The sequence below is a fragment of the Nomascus leucogenys genome, chromosome 21 (assembly GCF_006542625.1).
Source record: "Nomascus leucogenys isolate Asia chromosome 21, Asia_NLE_v1, whole genome shotgun sequence".
Lineage (NCBI taxonomy): Eukaryota > Metazoa > Chordata > Mammalia > Primates > Hylobatidae > Nomascus > Nomascus leucogenys.
In genome coordinates, this window is record NC_044401.1 from 45,798,122 (window position 1) to 45,820,282 (window position 22,161).

Here is a 22,161-nt window from a genome sequence, read left to right on the forward strand (position 1 = left end):
CCCACTTAAACCACTCATCAGCTATTCTGAGACTTTCTTCCTCTCTGCTGGGCCAGGAAGGGGGCTGGAGACTGAGGCCTGGGTTTTGAAGTTACTTCACCTCTCTAGGTCACTGTTCCTGCATCTTTGAGGAGGGGAAAGCAACCGAGCCTACCTCCCTCCCACCATCATCATGAGGGTCACATGAGAGTGTGTGGAAGGCCTTGCTGTGTAGCACCACCCACCCCAGCAGCCCAGAAGGAGAATGTGAATGTCAGGATCCCACAGCCATTTTACACAAAAGAGTGTTTCCTCTTAGTACCTCTGTGGGCAGCGAGGAAGGGTTGAGCCAGCTGTCCTGGGACGAACCTTTCCAGCCATCAGAGGCCAGAAAACAAACAGTCAGAATCACAACTCCACACAGAGGCCATCCCGGGCACTGCAGGGCCCTTCCAGGCTGCCCTAGCTCACTGGAGCCCAGAAGACCCTTCCTGGCAAAGCCATGCAGATGCCCTTCCACCACATGGTGAAGGGAGCCGCAAAGGAGACTCCGGGACACGCCCTGCTGGGAGGACGATTCTACAGAATTTTGGTGCTAACTAACTGCTGGCTCTTCATCTCAGGAGGATAACAGAGCCCCATCCAAGGGGGACCCAGGCAGATGTTCCCCATGGGGGCGTGGAGGGCTCCCTCCAGGCACCCATGGATGAGCCATCCTCACCCGTCCGGGCAGAAGAGGCCGCTGAGTCAGGCATCACAATCTTTCACGCAGTGTGTTCGTTCCTTGCACAAATATTTCCTCTATACCTACAATAGGCCAGCACTGTGCATCCTAGGAAGACCCCAGGCCTGGCCCTCCACAGCCACGGTGCAGGCCAGCTGTGAGGCCCAGAGAGCAGCCAGAACATCCATGTGCTCCCTGCATCCCGAGTGGAACAGCCACCTGGGGAGACTGTGGGTGTGTTTCTGGGTAAAGAATATTAATTTTTAGCTTACCCACTTTGGAATTTTGTCAGAAAGGCTTTTTAAAAATATATAGAACAGTGAAAATGCCTCTTCTGGTAAATTAAATTCACTCAACAAATACGGCTCTTTCTGCTTCCAAACCAGCATACGCTGCCCAAGCATTTCGCCCAGCCCACCGCTTCTCCTGCTCCCACGCTGCGGGGCACATTACCCTAGCCCTGACCACACCCCTGAGCTCTGGGCCACTGTTTTCAGCTGACCTCTCACGCTAGCTTCGCCATTTCCCCTACACTTGCTCCAGCTGCCATGTTCCTCCCGAGTCCCACAAGGTGAAGCCACCAGCCAGCCAGGTGTCATCCCTTTTCTTGGCCTCACCCCATACCCCGCCCCCATCTCGTCTCTTTTCCACCCCAGAGGCCCTGCCTGGCTCTTTTGGGTTGCCACAGCAGCTTCTCAAGTGAGTCCTGCCTCCTTTCTTCATCTCTATCCCGGGCCAGTTTCCGTACTGGGACCAGAGCAATCTTTCTAAAATATGAACTTGAGTCAGGTTTCCCGCTGCCCCCAAAATAAAGCCCAAGCCCCGCTGGGTGGCAGACAAGTCCTCTGCGTCCGTCTCCCTTAACACTCAGCTCCAAGAAAATCTCCTCTAAAAAGTCTTTCCTGCCTCTCCAACTGCACGGGGAGTGCCAGGAGCCCTGGGTGCCTTGTGCAAACCCCTCTCACACCACTTTCACCACTCAGTAACTTTTCTGGGTCTCCCTTACACGAAGAACAGTTAAAATGAATGAAATGCCATGACATGCATTAACATGGATAAATTGCAAAAATATGTTGGCTGAAAGAAAGCAAATTGCAAAATCATTCATTCACCATTCAAATTATTTATCAAGTGAAAGGATCCATGCAGTATGATACAATGTATATAAAATTTTCAAACACTAAATAATAGCAGACATCACTTAGGGCCATCTACATATGGTAGAAAAATAAAAACACATGGGGAGGATGAGCCTCCGGACAGTGGTCCCTTGGGGAACAGGAGGGGGTTGGTGAAGGTACAGCTTAAACTACATCTGTAATGCTTTATTTATTTTTATGTTAAATAGAGCTCTGAAGCAAAACTGGTAAAATAATATCCATTAAATTTGGGTGGTGGATAAATGAATATCTGTTATATTCTTTCCTGTATACTTGAAAGCATTCATCAGTACATTTTTAAAACTGTTTTTTTTTTTGGAGACAGAGTCTCCCTCTGTCACCTAGGCTGGAGTGCAATGGCACAATCTTGGCACTGCAACCTCTGCCTCCCGGGTTCAAAAGATTCTCCTGCCTCAGCCTCCCAAGTAGCTGGGACTACAAGCATGCACCGCACCTGGCTCATTTTTGTATTTTTCGTAGAGATGGGGTTTATGCCAGGCTGGTCTCAAACTCCTGACCTCAGGTCATCCACCCACCTCGGCCTCCCAAAGTGCTGGGATTATAGATGTTAGACACAGCACCCAGCCTTACAAATTTTAACAAGGAACCAGAGTCCCAAATGCCCTCATTAAAGTCCCTGGGGTCCCAAGCAGACTGTTACAGCCCCTCACCCAAAGGATCTCCACGGGCCTTGGGCCTGGCAGCCACGCTGAGACAGGCAGGAAGGCAGCCTGGAGATGTAAATATGATTTTCATCCTTGTTTTTAACCAATGAGAAAACCAAGGCTGAGAACATCTAATATGGCTCAAGACCACACAGGGGATGCTGGATTTCAGACCACGCCTTCTTCATGTACAATTTCCCAAACTACTTCAGCCAAGAGCAAGAACTTAGGTCCAACAAAGCACGGTGAAGAGAATTCCAGAATTAGAAGCAGAGCTGTATTCATATGCTTCATAAATCAGTGAATAAACACGTTTTGCGGGGAATTGTTCAGAAAGGGGCAGAACTGGAGATACAACCAAATGGGAAATTTAGGGATAGCCAATGTGGCTCTTTGAATGCAAACAGAATGGGTTTGGGTTTTGTCCTATAGCAACAGAAAGCAACTGATGCTGTTTAAGCTGGAGAGTGACCGAGACAAAGCACTGTTTTAAGAAAAGTGATCTGGCTTCAGTGCATAGGAGGTGTCAGTCGCCCTTTGGAAATGGCTGGGGACAACCAAAGGGAAGATCCTCAAGGGATAAATTCGGATTTGGACATTATCTAAATGGCCCACAGAGGAAATGACATCTGCTAATCTAAGGTGAGAACTATGGGGTTGTAAAGGATAAAAGAGCTTAAGCTAGACAGAGAAATAAAAGTTCTTTTCCAAGTTTTCCAGGCTTGGGGAAATGGTGATAGGCATTCAGATGATAAGCTGATTATTGGCTTGTTGATTAATCGGTGGAAAGGGCAGCTGGGGAAGAAGAGGCTAACTAAAGAGAGGAGGGAGAAATTGAGGGCTTTCGCTTTGTTTGCCTTTAATTCAAGATGGTGCCCAGATAGCCAGGTAGAGATCCGACAGGAGCTGGCGATATGAGAGCTATATTGAAGAAAGCTGGAGAAGCTGGGGGGAGCCACTGGTGCAGCGATGGTGGAAGTTTATTTCTGAGGAAAAAGGCACAGAAACAGCGACGTGATAGCAGAGGACTGAGCCCCGTGGCCTCCCTGCCCACATCAGGGAACGGGAAAACCAAGAAGAGAGCTAAGCCAGTGTTGCATTGTGGAAGAAATAGGAAGAGATCATTTCAAATTAGCATAGGTGGTCAACAGTGCAAAAAGTTTCAAGAGTAAGAAATGAGTCAAGGTCCTGGGGTTGAAGATCAGGAGATTATGGGAGCCTGAGATAAAGGAATCTCAGCAGACAGCAGAGGCAGGCATGCTTGCCCCATCCCTTTTACAGCTCCAAAGCAGTGACCTTGTCCTCACAGCCAAGCACAAGCCCCCTCCCTCACCCAGCAGAAGCAGCTCCCGTCTGTATATTCAGCGTGAGATGGAACTGTGCCTGGCCTGGCCCAACTGACCCACCTCCCACAGATGGCAGAGTGCCACGGCAGGACAGAGAGTGTGCACTGCAGGCTCTGGAGTGGAACCCTGTAGAGACCAGGCTACCGTCTTCCTAGATAACCAAAAACTTAAGCTTGGAGAGGCATGATTTCATTTTTAAATGCAGAACATAGAATTCAAATGTGCCACATGTCACTTTATTTTCTAAAATGTATTTTCTCTATATTTGCCTGACTTCTATGGCAATAAAACCATTTTGGCATGACACTCATCTTACATAAATGAAAATATGAGCCAACAGAATGGCATTTTAGTAGCTTTAAGCCAAACAAATTCTTGAGAGGGTCTTGTTTAAATTAAGTTTTCATGCTATTTAGATTTTTACAGTGAAGAAGCTCTGTGTCTTCAGAGAGCCTTGTGCAATGATGCTTGTTTTTGGAAGGAGGGGACAGGAGGTGAAGAAAGGAAGAGGGGCCCAGGCTGCCAGGCTGCAGATCGAGAAGTCAGGAGGTGAGGAAATGAGGCGATGAGGAGGACCCACTGTTATGGGAAGTTTGGAGATGAAATGAGAGACAAGACATAGAGTGAGGGTGACAGGGGAAGACAACTTGAGATGGAAGGACACAGTGGAGGGAAGGGTGTGCCAGGGGAAAGTATCTGACGAATGACAGTCTGCACCTGACTATGACGCTGCCAGCCCCTTTGCCCACCTCCATTCTGCTCCCCGAACTGAGGCAGCCAGGCATGTCCCTGGCAGGAGATGAGAGAATTCTTCTCTGGATAATACGAACTATACCAGAGAAAGACTTGCAGAAACGAACATTTGGGAGACTTCCAAAGAAACAACGCAGTTTGCCACCAATCACCCTACCGTGATGCCCACCTGTCACAACTGCTACCCACTTGGGTTGTGGATGGAACTCCCGATCAGCTCTGTGGTGCCTCATTACCAACAATGGATGGACAGCCAAGGACTACCAGACATTTGGAGAAAGCTGGCAGCACCTGACAGGGAGAGCAAAACAAGATTGTAGAAAAAGAAATCTGGAAAAGAAAATAGGGAAAATAGAAAGCAAAAACAGGGAAAGATTATAGACGATTCAAAGAAAAAAAATACAAGTGGGAATAAAATACAAAAAAAGAATCCTCATTAATGATTCAAGAAAGGCAAATTAAAAGAAAAAGATTACATTTTTTTTGCCCATCACATGACAGAAACTTGAAAAATTGAGCCTCTTCAATATTTTCCAAGGTATGGGGAATCAGTAACTCTTAGCTACTGTTAGTGATCATTCAGAATGCAACAACTTTATTGGAAGGCAATCTGGTAGAACCTAACAAAATTTTAAAACTGTTTGACCTTTGTCCTGTGAATTCTATTGATAAGCAATGATCCTGCAGAAATTAGCTCAAACTTTTGTACAGGATGTACACATCAGCAATATTTGTGATAGCAACAAACTGGAAAAACCTAAACACTCATCAGCAAGTTAATCTTTAAATATAAAGTATTTTAGGGGGCGGAGCGTGTGGGATCCGCTGGGAGCCTCAGATCCCCGACAGTTTTGCAGAACACTGATATCTATGGACTCTAAAATGGACTTCATTTAAAGAAACCCATGGACCATTAATGGACAAAAACATGAGTCAATATGTATTGTGGCATTCAAATCCTAGCACTTTGGGAGAGCATCAAGTACCACGTTTTTGAAGACCATGGCCTATCATCATTATGCATTCAAGATTTGAGTTTGAATAACCTCATCAAGACTTAGATCTTATTCAAAAGCTTCAAGTCTCATCTGCATTAAAGCTCTCCATTGAACCCTCTCACAAAAGTACAAGCTTAAAGGGACTAAAATCCATTAATACATTGCATTTTATATCCCTTCCTCTGACTTCTCTTCAATTTCCTTGGCCTCTAGCATCCTTCATATTGCTTATGTTCCTTTAGACTAGAGCCAAGGAGACAGTGCTTTCCAAAAAAAAATGTGTTCTGTGGCCATAAGTTTTCATTGATAGAGAAGCATAAATTTAACATGATGAATTTAGAATTAGGTCTTTTATCATATCCTATAAAAAGTTGAGTTAACAGGCTGGGCACGGTGGCTCACGCCTGTAATCCCAGCACTTTGGGAGGCCAAGGCAGCTGGATGCCCTGAGGTCAGGCATTTGAGACCAGCCTGGCCAACATGGCGAAACCCCATCTCTACTAAAAATACAAAAATTAGCCAGGCGTGGTGGCGGGCACCTGTAATCCCAGCTACTCAGGAGACTGAGGCGGGATAATCACTTGAACCCAGGAGGCGGGGGCTGCAGTGAGCCGAGATCACGCCACTGCATTCCAGCCTGGGTGACAGAGCGAGACTCCGTCTAAAAAAAAAAAAAAAAAAAAGTTGAATTAACAATAAGGAAATGAGGATGAAGCGGTGAAAATATTTTGGGTTACATTATACTCTCAGAAGCCATGTGGTTTAGAGGAAAGGGCCCCCAACCACAAAAGTTAGTGGTTCTTACTCTGTCTGCCTCGTACTAGGTATATGGTAACTGAGAAAGTCACTTAACCTCTCTGAACCTTAACTTCGTCATCTATAAAGTGAATCTAACATTTTCCCCCCGGCCTACCTCACAGGGTTGTTGTGAGGATCAAATGAAATAATGTACATGAAAAGACATATATAAAATGTATAATACAGACAAAGGGTCCTGTTAAAAATAATAACAATAAATAAATAAATAAATATAAAGTATTTTAAATCTCTAATATGGAATGCTATGTGGGTGTTTTAAAAGAATGAGGAAATCCTAAATGTACTGACATTGAAGGATATCCATGATATGTTAAAGAGTGGGGAGTAGCAAAACCATGTGGAATTTAATTATACTTTTACAAAGAGCTGTGCTGTGTGTGTTTATGTACATGCACGTGTGCATGTGAGCTTGTGCATGTATAGAAAATAGACTGGGGGTTGGGCGCAGTGGCTCACGCCTGTAATCCCAGCACTTTGGGAGGCCGAGGCGGGCGGATCACGAGGTCAGGAGATCAAGACTATCCTGGCTAACACGGTGAAACCCCCGTCTCTACTAAAAATACAAAAAAATTAGCCGGGCGTGGTGGCGGGCACCTGTAGTCCCAGCTACTCAGGAGGCTGAGGCAGGAGAATCACTTGAACCTGGGAGTCAGAGATTGCACTGAACCAAGATCGCGCCACTGCACTCCAGCCTGAATGACAGAGCGAGACTCTGTCTCAAAAAAATAAAAAATAAAAAATAGAAAATAGACTGAGAAGCTATGTGCCGATCTCCCTCTGGGGAGTAGGAGTGGGAAAACGGAGTGAAGGGAAGAAACTTTCACTTTTCACTCGATAAATTTCAGGATATTTTATATTTCTATGAAACAAAGACATTGATTTTGTCTTTAAAATAAAAATAAAGAGAAAAATATAGTTTGACTTAAGTGTATTTATAACTTTTTTCTGATTTTAAAATTAACTATTGTGGTTTTTAAATGTGCCTTCAAATTCTTTGACACTTCTCCATTGAAAAGGTGAAAATTTGGCCAGGCATGGTGGCTCAAGCCTGTAATCCCAACACTTTGGGAGACCGAGGCAGGCGGATCACCTGAGTTCAGGAGTTCAAGTCCAGCCTGGCCAACATGGTGATACCCTGTCTCTACTAAAAATATAAAAATCAGCCAGGCACGATGGCAAGTGCCTGTAATCCCAGCTACTCAGGAGGCTGAGGCAGGAGAATCACTTGAACCCGGGAGATGGCAGTTGCAGTGAGCTGAGATCTCGCCACTGCACTCCAGCCTGGGCAACAAGCACAAAACTCGTTCTTAAAAAAAAAAAAAAATTCATCTTCTCTGTTCTCTCTCTCTCTCCCTCTCCCTCTTTCTCTCTCTCTCCCTGTCTCTCTCCCTCTCTGATTGTTTGCTCTGGGAGAAGTCAGTTACCCCTTGTCTTAAGGATACTAAAACAGCTCTCAGGAAAGGACCACATGGACCACTGAGGCCTCCTAACAAGAAGCAATACCAACTTGCTAGTGAGATCCTCCAGCCCCAATTAAGCCTTCAGATGACCACAGACCCTGAAGACATCTGACTGAACCTCACCAGAGACTCTGATCCAGGGCCGCCAGCCAAGTCACACCCAAATTACTGGCTCACAGAAAAGGCCAGAGATAACAAATGTTTATTGTTATCTTATGCCACTAAATGTTGGGGTAATCTGTTTGACAATAATAGATAACTAATACATGGACCAATCTCCCTCTGGAAAGCAGTGGAGAAACTGAGTGAAGGAGGAGACTTTCATTCTTTACTTTTTACATTATACATTTCAGGATTATTTGGAATTGTTTCATTTTTTATATTTAAAGAAATGGGAAGAAATAAGGTTAGGCTTAAGTGTACTTTAAAAAAACTTTTTTTCTGATTTTAAAAGTAACGCTGGTCGAGTGCGGTGGCTCATACTGGTAATCCCAGCACTTTGGGAGGCCGAGGCGGATGGATCACCTGAAGTCAGGAGTTCGAGACCAGCCTTGCCAACATGGTGAAACACTGTCTCTACTAAAAATACAAAAATTAGCCAGGTGTGGTGGTGCATGCCTGTAATCCCAGCTACTTGGGAGGCTGAGGCAGGAGAATTGCTTGAACCCAGGAGACGGAGGTTGTAGTGAGCCAAGATTGCAGCACTGTACTCCAACCTGGGCAACAAGGGTGAAACTCCATCTCAAACAAACAAACAAACAAAAAAACACTGGTGAAAAGGGACAAAGTTGGAGGATAGATGCTAACCAACTTTAAGACTTACTATAAGGCTGTAGTAATCAAGACAGTATGATATTGGAGACAGAATAGACAAACAGAGCAACGGAACAGAAAAGAGAACCCAAAAACACACAAATACAGTCAACTGATATTTGACAAAGGCACAAAAGCAACTCAATGGAGACAGGAGAGTCTTTTCAACAACTGGTGCTGGAACAACTGGATATTCACATGCCAAAAAAAATAAAAAATAAAAAAATAACCTGGACACTCATCTTACACCCTTCACAAAATATTAACTCAATCTGGATCATAGACCTAAATGTCAAACAAAACTTCTAGAATGAGAAAATCTAGGAGTTTGGCAAAGAGATTTTAGGTACAGCTCCCAACGACCCAAGGCATGATCCATGGAAAAACATTGATAAGATAGACTCCATTACAGTTTAAAACTTCTGCTCTGCAAAAGACACTGTTAAGAGAATGAAAGAACCAACCACAGACTGGGGAGAAAAAATTTGCAAAACACACATCTGATAAAGGGTTTGAATCCAAAATATACAAAGCACTCTTAAAACTCAATGGTGGCCAGGCATGGTGGCTCACACCTATAATCCCAGCACTTTGGGAGGCTGAGGCGGGTGGATCTCTTGAGGCCAGGAATTCAAGACCAGCCTGGCCAACATGGTGAAACCCCATCTCTGATAAAAATACAAAAAATTAGTCGGGCATGGTGGTGCACGCCTGTAGTCCCAGCAACTTGGGAGGCTGAGGCACAAGAATTGCTTAAACCCAGGAGGCAGAGGTTGCAGTGAGCCAAGATCATGCCACTGCACTCCAGCCTGGGTGACAGAGCAAGACTCTGTCTCAAAACAAAACAAAACAAAACAAAACAACTCAATGATAGGAAAACAAACAAACAAACAAAAAAACCCACCAGTTTTTTAAAAAGGCAAAAGATCTTGACAAACGCTTCATCAAAGGTGATATACAGATGGCAAATAAGCATACAAAAACACATTCAATATCATATGTCATTAGAAAATCACAAATTAAAACAATGATGAGATATTACTGTGCATCTACTAGAATTACTAAAAAACAAAAACAAAAAAACTGACAATACCAAATGCTGATGAGGATGTGGAGCAACAGGAACTCTCATTCATTGTTGGTGGGAACACAAAATGGTACAGCCACTTTAGAAGACAATTTGGCAGTTTCTTACAAACATAGTCTTACCATATGCTCCAACAATGATGCATCTAGGTATTTATCCAAATGAATTAAAAATGTATCCTCACAAAAACCTGAACATGGATGTTTATATCAGTTTTATTCATAATTGCCAAAAACTGAAGGCAACCAAGATGTCCTTCAGTAGGTGAATGGACAAACAGTGCTACATCCAGTTTCTTTTTATTCAGTGATAAAAAGAAATGAGTTATCAAGCCAGAAAAAGACATGGAGGAATCTTAAGTGCATATTACTAGTGAAAGAAGCCAAACTGAAAATGCTACATACGGTATGGTTCCAACTATACAACATTCTGGAAAAGGCAAAACTATGGAAACAGTAAAAAGATCAGTGGTTGCCAGGAGTTGGGGAGCATTAAAAGACAAATCACAGGGAATTTTTAGGGCAGTGAAACTCATCTGTATGATGCTGCAATGCTGCATACATAACATTGTACACTGTCAAAATCCATAGAATGTATAACACTGAGTGAACCCTAAACTACTAGCAATAACCTATCAATATTGGTTCATCACTTCCAGTAAATGTACCACATTAATACAAGATATTAATAATAGGGGAAACTGGTGGGGGAGAGAGAAAAGGGGTATGTGGGAACTTTCGTACTATTTGCTTAATTTTCCATAAACCTAAAACTGCTCTAAAAGTGAATTAATTTTTTTTTAAAAAAATAACACTGGTCATTTGAAGGAAAAGTAGAAATAAGATAATTTAGCCACATATAATCTCAACAGAAAGATAGTCACTATTAGGCATAGTTCCTTCCAGTCTTTTTTTTCAAATGTCTGTGTATATGTCCTCATTTTTTAAGAGTTGAAATCACTCTGTTAAATTCATTCTGAAGGTTTAAAGTTTGGTTTCAGTTTGGATTTTTAACCACAAAGAAAATGTCCCATATGAAACATCAGTGATACCAAAAACAGATTCTTGAGGGGCCAGTTGCTATGGGAATGAAAATAAATTTCATCTCGCACTACACTCTACTAATGTATTGACCAGAAGGAAGGAAAAATATTTGGAGTAACTTAGAAGAGCAGCCAAGAAAACTTCTAATCAAGAAGAAGGAAAATACATCAGGCTAGTGTGAGGTTTCAAAGAAGCCAGTAGCATGGCCTTGCAATTTCACTAATTAAGCTCTTCCAGCAACCGTGTCGCTGGAGGGGGAAGTACCAGGAATCAGGGACCTGAGTGGACTCTGTCTTTCCTTCACTGACAGTTTGATGGGCCAAAGGCCAGCAAGTCTCCCTCCATATGTGGGCCATCTCTTCAGGGTGGTACATGGCCAGGAAAAAAAGAAAATCACTGTTTCCTTCCTGGAGATGCATCAAATATTTAGCAAGCTGCAAAGCCTGGGCTCCAGGTGATCAGTATGGACATCACATTGTCCCTGAGCATTAGAGTGGGCCTGGGGTTAACCCTTTAGGTGCCGGATCATTGGGGCATCTGAAGGTTCCTGGGGAGGGACTGGGATGCCAGAGGGTAGGGGATACTCAGCAAGTTCAGGGGAGTGACAATTTTCCAACAGAAGATTTTAATATGCTCAGAAGCAATAAGGCCAGATCAGTGGATGCCAACCAAATGCTGACCTTCCCACAACCAACATTTTTCTAAAAGGCAGGACTGTGTAGGTGCACATCAAGGCTGGCCTCCAAGGGGAAAAGCAGAGTTGCTGTCACAAAAAGACAGCATATCATCGTGCAAAAACAGGCCCCACTTCTCACCTCAGGGAACAGCTTTAGCATCAAACAGATCTCCCTAAATAATTTTTTTTGCATTTAGTAGAGACAGGGTTTCACCCTGTTGGTCAGGCTGGTCTCAAACTTCTGACTTCAGGTGATCCACCTGTCTCGGCCTCCCAAAGTGCTGGGAATACAGGCATGAGCCACCGCGCCTGCCCTGGTTTTTTTTAATAGCAATAAAATAAAAGGACACATAGGCATGGGCAAGGACTTCATGTCTAAAACACCAAAAGCAATGGCAACAAAAGCCAAAATTGACAAATGGGATCTAATTAAACTAAAGGGCTTCTGCACAGCAAAAGAAACCACCATCAGAGTGAACAGGCAACCTACAGAATGGGAGAAAATTTTTGCAACCTACTCATCTGACAAAGGGCTAATATCCAGAATCTACAATGAACTCAAACAAATTTACAAGAAAAAAACAAACAACCCTATCAAAAAGTGGGTGAAGGATATGAACAGACACTTCTCAAAAGAAGACATTTATGCAGCCAAAAAACACATGAAAAAATGCTCATCATCACTGGCCATCAGAGAAATGCAAATCTAAACCACAATGAGATACCATCTCACACTAGTTAGAATGGCGATCATTAAAAAGTCAGGAAACAACAGGTGCTGGAGAGGATGTGGAGAAATAGGAACACTTTTACACTGTTGGTGGGACTGTAAACTAGTTCAACCATTGTGGAAGTCAGTGTGGCGATTCCTCAGGGATCTAGAACTAGAAATACCATTCGACCCAGCCATCCCATTACTGGGTATATACCCAAAGGACTATAAATCATGCTGCTATAAAGACACATGCACATGTATATTTATTGGGGCACTATTCACAATAGCAGAGACTTGGAAGCAACCCAAATGTCCAACAATGATAGACTGGATTAAGAAAATGTGGCACATATACACCATGGAATACTATGCAGCCATAAAAAAGGATGAGTTCATGTCCTTTGTAGGGACATGGATGAAGCTGGAAACCATCATTCTCAGCAAACTATCACAAGGACAAAAAACCAAACACTGCATGTTCTCATTCATAGGTGGGAATTGAACAGTGAGAACACATGGACACAGGAAGGGGAACATCACACTCCGGGGACTGTTGTGGGGTGGGGGGAGGGGGGAGGGACAGCATTAGGAGATACACCTAATGCTAAATGACGAGTTAATGGGTGCAGCACACCAACATGGCACATGTATACATATGTAACAAACCTGCAGGTTGTGCACATATATCCTAAAACTTAAAGTATAATAATAATAAAATAAATAAATAAATAAATAAATAAATATACATAAAAAAAGAAAATAAAAGGACACATAGAAAATGTGCTAGGCGATGTCTGTGTGAAGAGGAGCTTCCAGCCTCATGAAGCTGCTCCAAGACACAGCCGCTCACCTGATCCAGGAACAGTTCACACCAATTGTAGGTAAAGCCTATGGTAAAGCCTATGGGGGTTAGGGGGAGATGGGATTGGCAAACTCACACCTACAAACATCTCCAAAGCAGTGAAGATCCATAAGGCCACATACTGGACTCCAAAAGGCTTACCTGGGTCCAGGTGGGTGAAAGAACCCACCACAAAGTCCAGTGTGGACACGGCCAGCAGGAACAGCAACAGCAGCTGGAGGCGGATTATCCATTTGACACCTGCGAGGTTAATGCCCAGCAAGGCCAGAAGCACTGCGACTGAAATTCCTCGCACAGCCCAGATATTCCTGAGGCCCAGCAAATCCGAGATGCATTCAGCAAAGCCGGTGATGTACATGGCACCTGCAACACACTGACATGCGATTCCAGGTAGAAGAGTCAGCAGGAAAGAAAGGCATGGACCCACGGGCAGAACTGCCCGGCGCTGAGAACCCTGCACCCCCATCGGACACACTCACTGGCACCGAGGCTCAGCGCCTGGGACCAGCGCAGGGTTAAACCAGCCCTTCCCACCCGTGAACCTGCCTCAGGCCCCATTTCTACTTGTCTACATCTCAACCAAAGAATGAAGGAGGAACCCAAGCTGAGAGCTGGCTGCCAGTGGTAACAAAGATGAAAAGACTACAGGAGGAAGAAGATGGGACACTGGGCCAAAGAAGCCTCCGGATTTCTCGGTCCGAGTTATTCAAGAACTAAATATAGAACAAGAACACACAGGGGTTCCCATCTACAGAGCCTTAAAAGGACACTGCAGTAAACCAGATTTTTCTTCATTTCTCTGTAGGTCAGTATTATTTTTAAAATTATCTAAAACTTAGCAATAGAAAAAAAAAGTGAGTGGCACATCTTTTTCAATGTCACATGTGACAAAGGCTACCCAAGGACTATCTAGGTGAATGTATTTCATTTTACTCACTATTTGCTGTTGATTAAATGCATTATATGCCTCAGATTTAATAAAGTTACATGTTACCTTATGGATTTTCTTTCCAGTACAGATGCAAATAACTTCTGTCCAGTGGAATATATAACCCAAAAGATTAGGATTTGTTGTCCCGTAAGACATTAACTGATGTCTATGAATTTACAAATTTGACCTCTATCCACCCAGCATCCTTTGCAGATGCTCTTTAACATCTTACTGGCTCCTCCATTAATTCATAAATTAAATAAAATCCCTGGTCCAGGTGAGGCTTCCTATGAGTATTTGTTATATAATCTTTAAAAAAAAAATGAAATGAAATCCTTGGCACATGTTTTTCTTACATTTGCCTGAGTGTCATGATTTTATCTTCTGGGAAATATTTGAAAGATCATTTCAAATTAAATTATTGAAAATAACATCAGTCTCACTTTTCCTAATTCCTCAGCCTCAGCCTTCTTCTCTCCTCGGGTTTGTCCTTCACTGCCCCCAGAGCCAGCTGGTCACTCATCACTGTAGCCCTGCCCTTGCCATTCTCTGGGAACAAATTCTATTAGGGCCTCATTCGTTCAAGTCCCTCCTTTTCCATGAAGCCTTTCCTCAACCTGCTTTTCTGAATAAATAGTAAGCTAACTGCTAAGGCCATACAATTAATTATCTGGTTCCATATTCTATTATCATGTCATGAACGTAAGTTTGTCTCCCCACCCCACCACCAAGAATGCAAATATCTTAAAAAATTGTTTATGCTGATTGTACCCCTTCAAATGCTTGCATTTGCTAAGTATGTTGCAAGCATTCAATAAATACTTTGTGATATGCTGATCATATAAAACGTGCTCTGGGAAGCAGGCTCCATGAGTTCCAGCCCTTTCGTGTAAAGGCAAAAGGGTAATACAACTTCTGGATTTGAAAGGAGCTTGTGAACAAGGCCCCACTCTTCAATGAGATCAGCTCACTTTGCAACTAGGCACATATCATGTTTGTCAGCATCCCCCAAATTTACACTTAGCTTAACAGTTATTCCAGCATCCCATAATGGTAAACATTTCTGTCCATATTAGAGTGAGGTGGAAAGCCCAAGAAATGTGAGGGAAATACAATCATTTCTGAGAGAGAGACAGAGAGAGAGAGAGAGAGAGAAAGAGAGAGAGAGACTAATGTTTTCCTGCATTCATCTCAGAACTCAAACTTCCTCTTTACTAAACACCAAGAGTGTGATGTGTGACAGTGACGTTATTTCATCAGTATTTGGCCAGATCAACAGGACTCTTCATGGTCAAAATTATCTGAGCAAAATAAAAGAAAATAAAATAAATGACAAAAATGTAGCAATGGATACCATTTATATGGGCACCACTTTCCCAGGTACCTGATGTCTCTGATGTGCAGAGGATGATGCCATGGGACCATTTGCATCTGAAGCTTCCAAACTGATTTTTTTTTTTCTAGCAGTAGAACAATTTGCTCACGCAAAGTGAGCCAAGCTGTAAATAAATGCTGCCTTTTGTTCCCAGTAACTCCAGTGGATCTCATTCTTCTGGTTTGTACCTAAAATTGCTTTTTAGCCCAAAGATGCCAGCAACAGAGGACGGGGCAGGGTAGGGGGCAGGGGAAGCTCCTCAGGAGGCTTGTAAGGGCATGGTGGTTAGGAGCATGAACTGCAAAGCCAAAATATCTAAGGCCAAATCATGGCTGCCTTGGGAAAGTGTTTTAACCTCTTCGTGAAATACAGATAATGATAGTAACCTTCAAAAGGTTACTGTGAGAACTAAATGAGATGATTTATGTAAAGTCCTAGAACAATATCTGGCTCATAGAGCTGTAGAAACAATAGCTACCACCTGCAATCCCAGCACTTGGGGAGGCCAAGGCGAACAGATCACCTAAGGCCAGAAGTTTGAGACCAGCCCGGGCAACATGGTGAAACTCCATCTCTACTAAAATAAAAATAAGCCGGGTGCGGTGGTGCACACCTGTAGTCTCAGCAACTTGGGAGGCTGAGGCAGGAAAATCGCTTGAACCCAGGAGACAGAGGTTGCAGTGAGCCGAGATCACACCACTGCACTATAGCCTGGGCAGAAAATAATAATAATAATAATAGCTACCCTCATTATTATGACTTTGTTATTATTCGCTGCTGAAGAAGAGGAAACAGTAGCTAGCTATGAATATCATAAGATCCTTTGTTGATGCTAAATAGATAAATTTGCAATGTAAGTTGTAAATAAGGGTGCTTGAGACCAAAGGGACTTACTTTAAGGAAAGCAATAACAATCCAAAATTAAACCATCTTCTCACAATGAGTCTGGGGGTAGAAGTGGGGGTGTTTACAGAGAGTAGGAAAGTAAATGTATCATAGAAGTTTACATTTGGGCCGGGCGCGGTGGCTCACGCCTGTAATCCCAGCACTTTGGGAGGCCAAGGCGGGCAGATCACGAGGTCAGGAGATCAAGACCATCCTGGCTAACATGGTGAAACCCCGTCTCTACTAAAAAAATACAAAAAATTAGCCGGGCGTGGTGGTGGGCGCCTGTAGTCCCAGCTACTTGGGAGGCTGAGGCAGGAGAATGGCGTGAACCCAGGAGGCAGAGCTTGCAGTGAGCAAGATTGCACCACTGCACTCCAGCCTGGGCAATGGAGTGAGACTCTGTCTCAAAAAAAAAGAATTTTAATGTTTGGTTGGTAGAGGAGCTAGTAAATAATGTGTCTTGGTTGAGAAGTGTAGAAAATTATGATAGAAAAGGATAAGTTTAATTATGACTTCTGAGGGTAGACTGTCACTACCAGAAGAACTAAAAGCATAGTAGAACTTCCAAATCAACCAAAATGCAATAGAAAAATAACTGACACATGTTGGCAAAGTCAAGAGAAATGAAAAATAAAATTTTATATTTTTTACAAAGTAATGAAAAAGAGAATGTGTTATTCAAAAACTCAAGAGGCATAACTAAACTTGTGTTCAGAAGAATAAAATGTATAGTCTTAAATGATTTTATTAGTTAAAAAGAAAAATAAAGGAATGAAGTATTAACTTGAGTCACAAAAAGATCAACATAAAAAGATAACAGAGAGAAGTATTTTATATAAAGAAATATGAAATTAATGAAATAGAAGAAAAAATAACAAAAGAAAAATACAAGAAACCAAAGCTGATCTTCAAAAAAAAAATTAAATAGATAAGCCTCTGGTAGCCTGATTACAAAGAAAAGAGAAAATGCAAAAAATATAGACTATTAGGAAAAAAACTACATATACAGAGGAGAGTAAAGAATGAATAGAGGGCCAGGCCCAGTGGCTCATGCCTGTAATCTCCGCACTTTGGGAGACCAAGGTGAGAGGATCACTTGAGTCCAGGAGTTCAAGACCAGCCTGGGCAACATGGCAAAACCTCATCTCTACAAAAAATACAAGGCTAGGTCCCAGGTGCAGTGGTTCATGTCTATAATCCCAGCACTTTGGGACACCAAAGTGGAAAGATTGCTTAAGCCCAGAAGTTCAAGACCAGCCTGGGTAACATGTCAAAACCTTGTCTCTACAAAAATAATTTAAAAATTAGCCAAGCATGGTGGTGCACGCCTGTAGTCTCAGCTACTTGGGAGGCTGAGGTGGGAGGATCACTTGAGCCCAGGAGTGCCAGGCTGCAGTGAGCTGTGATGGCGTCACTGCACTCCACCCTAGGCAACAGACTGAGACCCTGTCTCAAAAAAAATTTAAAAAAGAATGAATGGAGAATAGAAATGAGCCATAAATTTTGGTGTATTTATACTATACGATATTAAGTAACTATTTAAAAAGCATTGGTTTAAAACATTGACCAAGAGATATATCTATTACTTAAAGTGAGAACCACAAGCTATGGAATAATGTATGAAATTTGTCCTCCCCCAACTTTTTTTTTTTTTTGAGACAGAATCTTGCTCTGTCACCTAGGCTATAGTGCAGTGGCATGATCTTGACTCACTGCAACCTCTGTCTCCCGGGTTCAAGTGATTCTCCTGCCTCAGACTCCTGAGTAGCCGGGACTACAGGTGTGCGCCACCACGCCTGGCTAATTTTTGTATTTTTAGTAGGGACGGGGTTTCACCACATTGGTCAGGCTGGTCTCGAACTCCTGACCTCGTGATCCACCCACTTTGGCCTCCCAAAGTGCTGGGATTACAGGCGTGAGCCACCGTGCCTGGCCTTGGCCTTGTCCACATTTTTGTAAAAACAAGCAAGCACTTCAAAAATCCATAAATACATGTGTATAAGCCGAGGGAAATGTTCCAAAAGAGAACACTGGATCACCTCAAGGGTGTGAGGGAAAACTCTCTCTTTTCATTGTCTCCAATGTGTTAACTGACTACAATGAATGTCATTATGTAACTGTCAAAGAATTTTATTAAAAAATACAAGCAAACATATTAAAAATACCCTTATGTTTATAAAAACTAAATCAGGGTATATCATCGCCCTGTCTGCCCAGGTTTAGGGAAGCAGCCCCCGGACTCAAGGCCTTCTTCCACACACTCAGCAACTGCCCGGCCTTCCCCAGAGCAATCCAGCCACCCCAGAGGCGGTACCCCTTCCAACCTGAATGCTGCTCTTCCTTGGAAAACATTCCTGGTGGTTTGTTTAATGTGTAAATGTCTTAAGGGTTTATTATATGTTAAACGTATTCTATTTCCTCCTAAATCTTAGACCAGGCATTGCTTTTCTTTTTCATTCTCCGCAGAGAAAAGTCTAATTCCTTCTCACAAGACACAGTGGGTGTTGCTCACCATTTTAAAGAGAGAAGGTGGCCTATTTTCAGGATGTAACGCTTCCATTCCAAGGTAATTCTTTTAGCAAAATTGCACCTTGACAAGCACAGGCATTTTCCTTCCACCTTACCTGGAGGACCAGTGGTGCCCCTCAACACCCCTCCCCTTCTGACACAAACTCCCAGGTTTAAGGTTAAAGAGTTGGTGGATTAACACATATGTCCTGAATATGCGTTAACTCCCATAACAAAAACTCCAGGCCTATATCAGGTCCATAAAAACTTTCCAGTCATTCATTGTTTTTATACAGAGTCCAGCACAAAGCATGTGAGCCACTAATGAATGTTCTTTGACGTGTCAGCACAGGCTGAAGCTAGACATTTTGGTGTTCAGGGTAAACAGTCCCCAAGAACCCTCAGGCCCACACAGGTAAGTGGAGCAGGGAGTGAGGGGAGTCTCTAGTCCATCATCTCCTCCCCTGACAAAGAGTTTGGTCCCACAGAGTAGACCCTGCCACCAAGGCCTGAGAGGGATAAAGGGGGAAGGGTTTTGTAGGATGCAGGGCAATGACGAGCCTTTGCAAGCTTTTATTTTATATTATATTATATTATATTATTATTATTATTATTGAAATGGAGTATCGCTCTGTCACCCAGGCTGGAGTGCAGTGGCGCATTCTCAGCTCACTGCAACGTCTGCCTCCTGGGTTCAAGCAATTCTCCTGCCTCAGCCTCCCAAGCAGCTGGGATTACAGACGTGCACCACCACGCATGGCTAATTTTTGTATTTAGTAGAGACAGGGTTTTACTATGTTGGTCAGGCTGGTCTCGAACTCCTGACCTCAGGTGATCCACCTGCCTCGACCTCCCAAAGTGCTGGCATTATAGCCGTGAGCAACCATGCCTGACCTGCAAGCTTTTAAAATCATTACTTAAGTGTTAATATCTCCTCAATTTTGATGCTCTAGGGAAGGGACTGACAAACTTTGGGTCACTGGCCAAATTCTTCTTGCTGATTATTTTGGTAAATAAAGTTTTACTGGGACACAACTGTACCTGTTTTTTGTATGCCATTTATCTATGGCTGCATTCACGCCACAGTGGCAGGGGTGAGTAGTTGTGACAGAGCCATGTAACCCTCAAAACCCAAAATATTTATGATCTGGCCCTTATAGAAGTTGGCTGACCCCTGCTTGGGGGTAAAATCAGGGAATCTGTTTTGACAATCATTAGAAATAAATGAACGCACACATGCCCCGGGATGAGGGCTGAGGGAGTTAATAAGAACCAGGAATAGGGAGCCTCAAAACCCCAACCACACCCTAGAGGAAGGAAGAGCTCAAATCAATAACCCAATCTGTCACCTTAAGAAACTAGGGAAAGATGAGCAAAGTGAACCCAAGCAAGCAGAAGAAGGAATCAATAAAGGTCAGAGCAGAAATGAATGAGGGACCAGAAAAACAATAGAGAAAATCAGCAAAACCAATCATTAGTTCTTTGCAAACACACTTTTATCTAGGCTGATCAAGAAAAAAGAAAGAGAAGACATTATTTAAATTAGGAATGAAAGGGGAGACATTACCACCAAACTTACACAAATAAAATGGATTATAAGAAAATCTATAGACAATTAATACGCCAATGCATTAGATAACCTACATGAAGTGGACAAATTCATGGCCGGGCACGGTGGCTTACGCCTGTAATCCCAGCACTTTGGGAGGCCGAGGTAGGCAGGATCACCTCAGGTCGGGAGTTCGAGACTAGCCTGACCAACATGGAGAAACCTTGTATCTACTAAAAATACAAAATTAGCTGGGCGTGCTGGCGAATGCCTGTAACCCCAGCTACTCGGGAGGCTGAGGCAGGAGAATTGCTTGAACCCAGGAGGTGGAGACTGTGGTGAGCTGAGATCACGCCATTGCACTCCAGCCTGGGAAACAAGAGCAAAACTCCGTCTCAAAAACAAAAAACAAAACAAAATTCCCAGATTAAAAAAAAAAAAGAAATGGACAAATTCCTAGGAAGATATAAACTATCAAAACTGAATCAAGAAGAAGTAGAAAATCAGAATATGCCCGTATAAGTAAAGAGATTCCATTAGTAACCAAAAAACTTTCTATCAAAAAAAACCCAGGACCAGATGGCTTCATGGCAAAATTCTACCAAATGTTTAAAGAATTAACACCAACCCTTCACAAACTCCTCCAAAAAATAGAGAAGGAGGGAACACCTTCCAACTCACTCTACGAAGCCAGAATTAGCCTGACACCAAAACCAGACAAAGAATCACAAGGAAACTACAGACCAATATCCCTCATGAATATATACACAAAAATCCTCCACAAAATGTTAACAAACCAAATTCAGCAATTTATAAAAAGGATTACACAGTAACCACACCCTGATCAGGGACTCCCGGCCCGCGCCAGCTACAAACAAAGCACAGGCACTCCAGAGACAGCGACCGGGGGACTCTAATGTTTGGGACCAAGGCCCAAGTGGAAAGGCGGCAAAATAGCTGGGATGCTGGTGCAGTGGCGTCTCAGGCTGTGGCTGCCAGCACTTAGAAAACATGTTATTTGTGAACATCTTTTTTCCAAATCAGCCCACGTAAGTGGGACTCTCAGCAGCCCAGCTCCCTCGCTTTGTCCAGGGGTGTTCACGCCAGTGCCCATCCATGGCATCTGCTTCTAGAGGCTCACTTGGTGTCTGCACCAAGAGGGGGAAAGCAGGATTTTGCCTACCTTGCAGCCTGGTTAGCTATAAAATAACAGAGAAGTTAAAAAAAAAAAAAAAATTTATATACCAAGTCCCCAGGGTAATAAAGTAAACTGACCATTTATTACTCCCCTCTCCAACTACTACACTTAAAGAACTTTCTGCAGTCAAGGCAAATGCTTTTTAAGAGTGCAGAGGCCATCCGTCTGCCTTCCCTGCACTGTCCTAGACACACACAGGCACCCCCACCGCCCACACATGCACACACGCAGCTCTGTGCTATTCGAGAATCAGATGTATTTATGCTGAAACACCCTGCTCCTGGCTGCCTAAAAATAAAAGAAACAAAACCGATGCTTTCTCTGGGGAGATTCTTGCACACTCTTACTTAGACAAATTCTTCTCTTTAAACTGTTTTTTCAACCACCCACCACCATTTGCACTCTCATAAAAGCCTTTTTCAATCCAAGAAATGCTGACAAAGAACTGCTTCTTAATGTCTGTACTTTGTTCCCTCAGCATTAAGTCACCATGCCTGTGTTTTAGCTAAAAAAGCCTTAGGATTTCCCCCTACTCGCTCGTTTTCGGAGCGCCTTCGTCCATTCTGATGAAGCACACTCCTCATTAACATTCTCCCTCTCAGACAGGGCGTC

General features: G+C 43.2%; 1 protein-coding gene across 1 annotated transcript in view; it reads right to left on the reverse strand.

Moving 5' to 3' along the window:
* SLC12A8 (solute carrier family 12 member 8) overlaps window positions 1–22,161 on the reverse strand; it is a 134,716-nt gene that overhangs the window by 86,532 nt on the left and 26,023 nt on the right. The window contains exon 5 of the mRNA XM_030801979.1: window positions 13,242–13,473. Coding sequence (XP_030657839.1) covers window positions 13,242–13,473 — 232 coding nt within the window. The remainder of the gene's footprint in view (window positions 1–13,241; window positions 13,474–22,161) is intronic.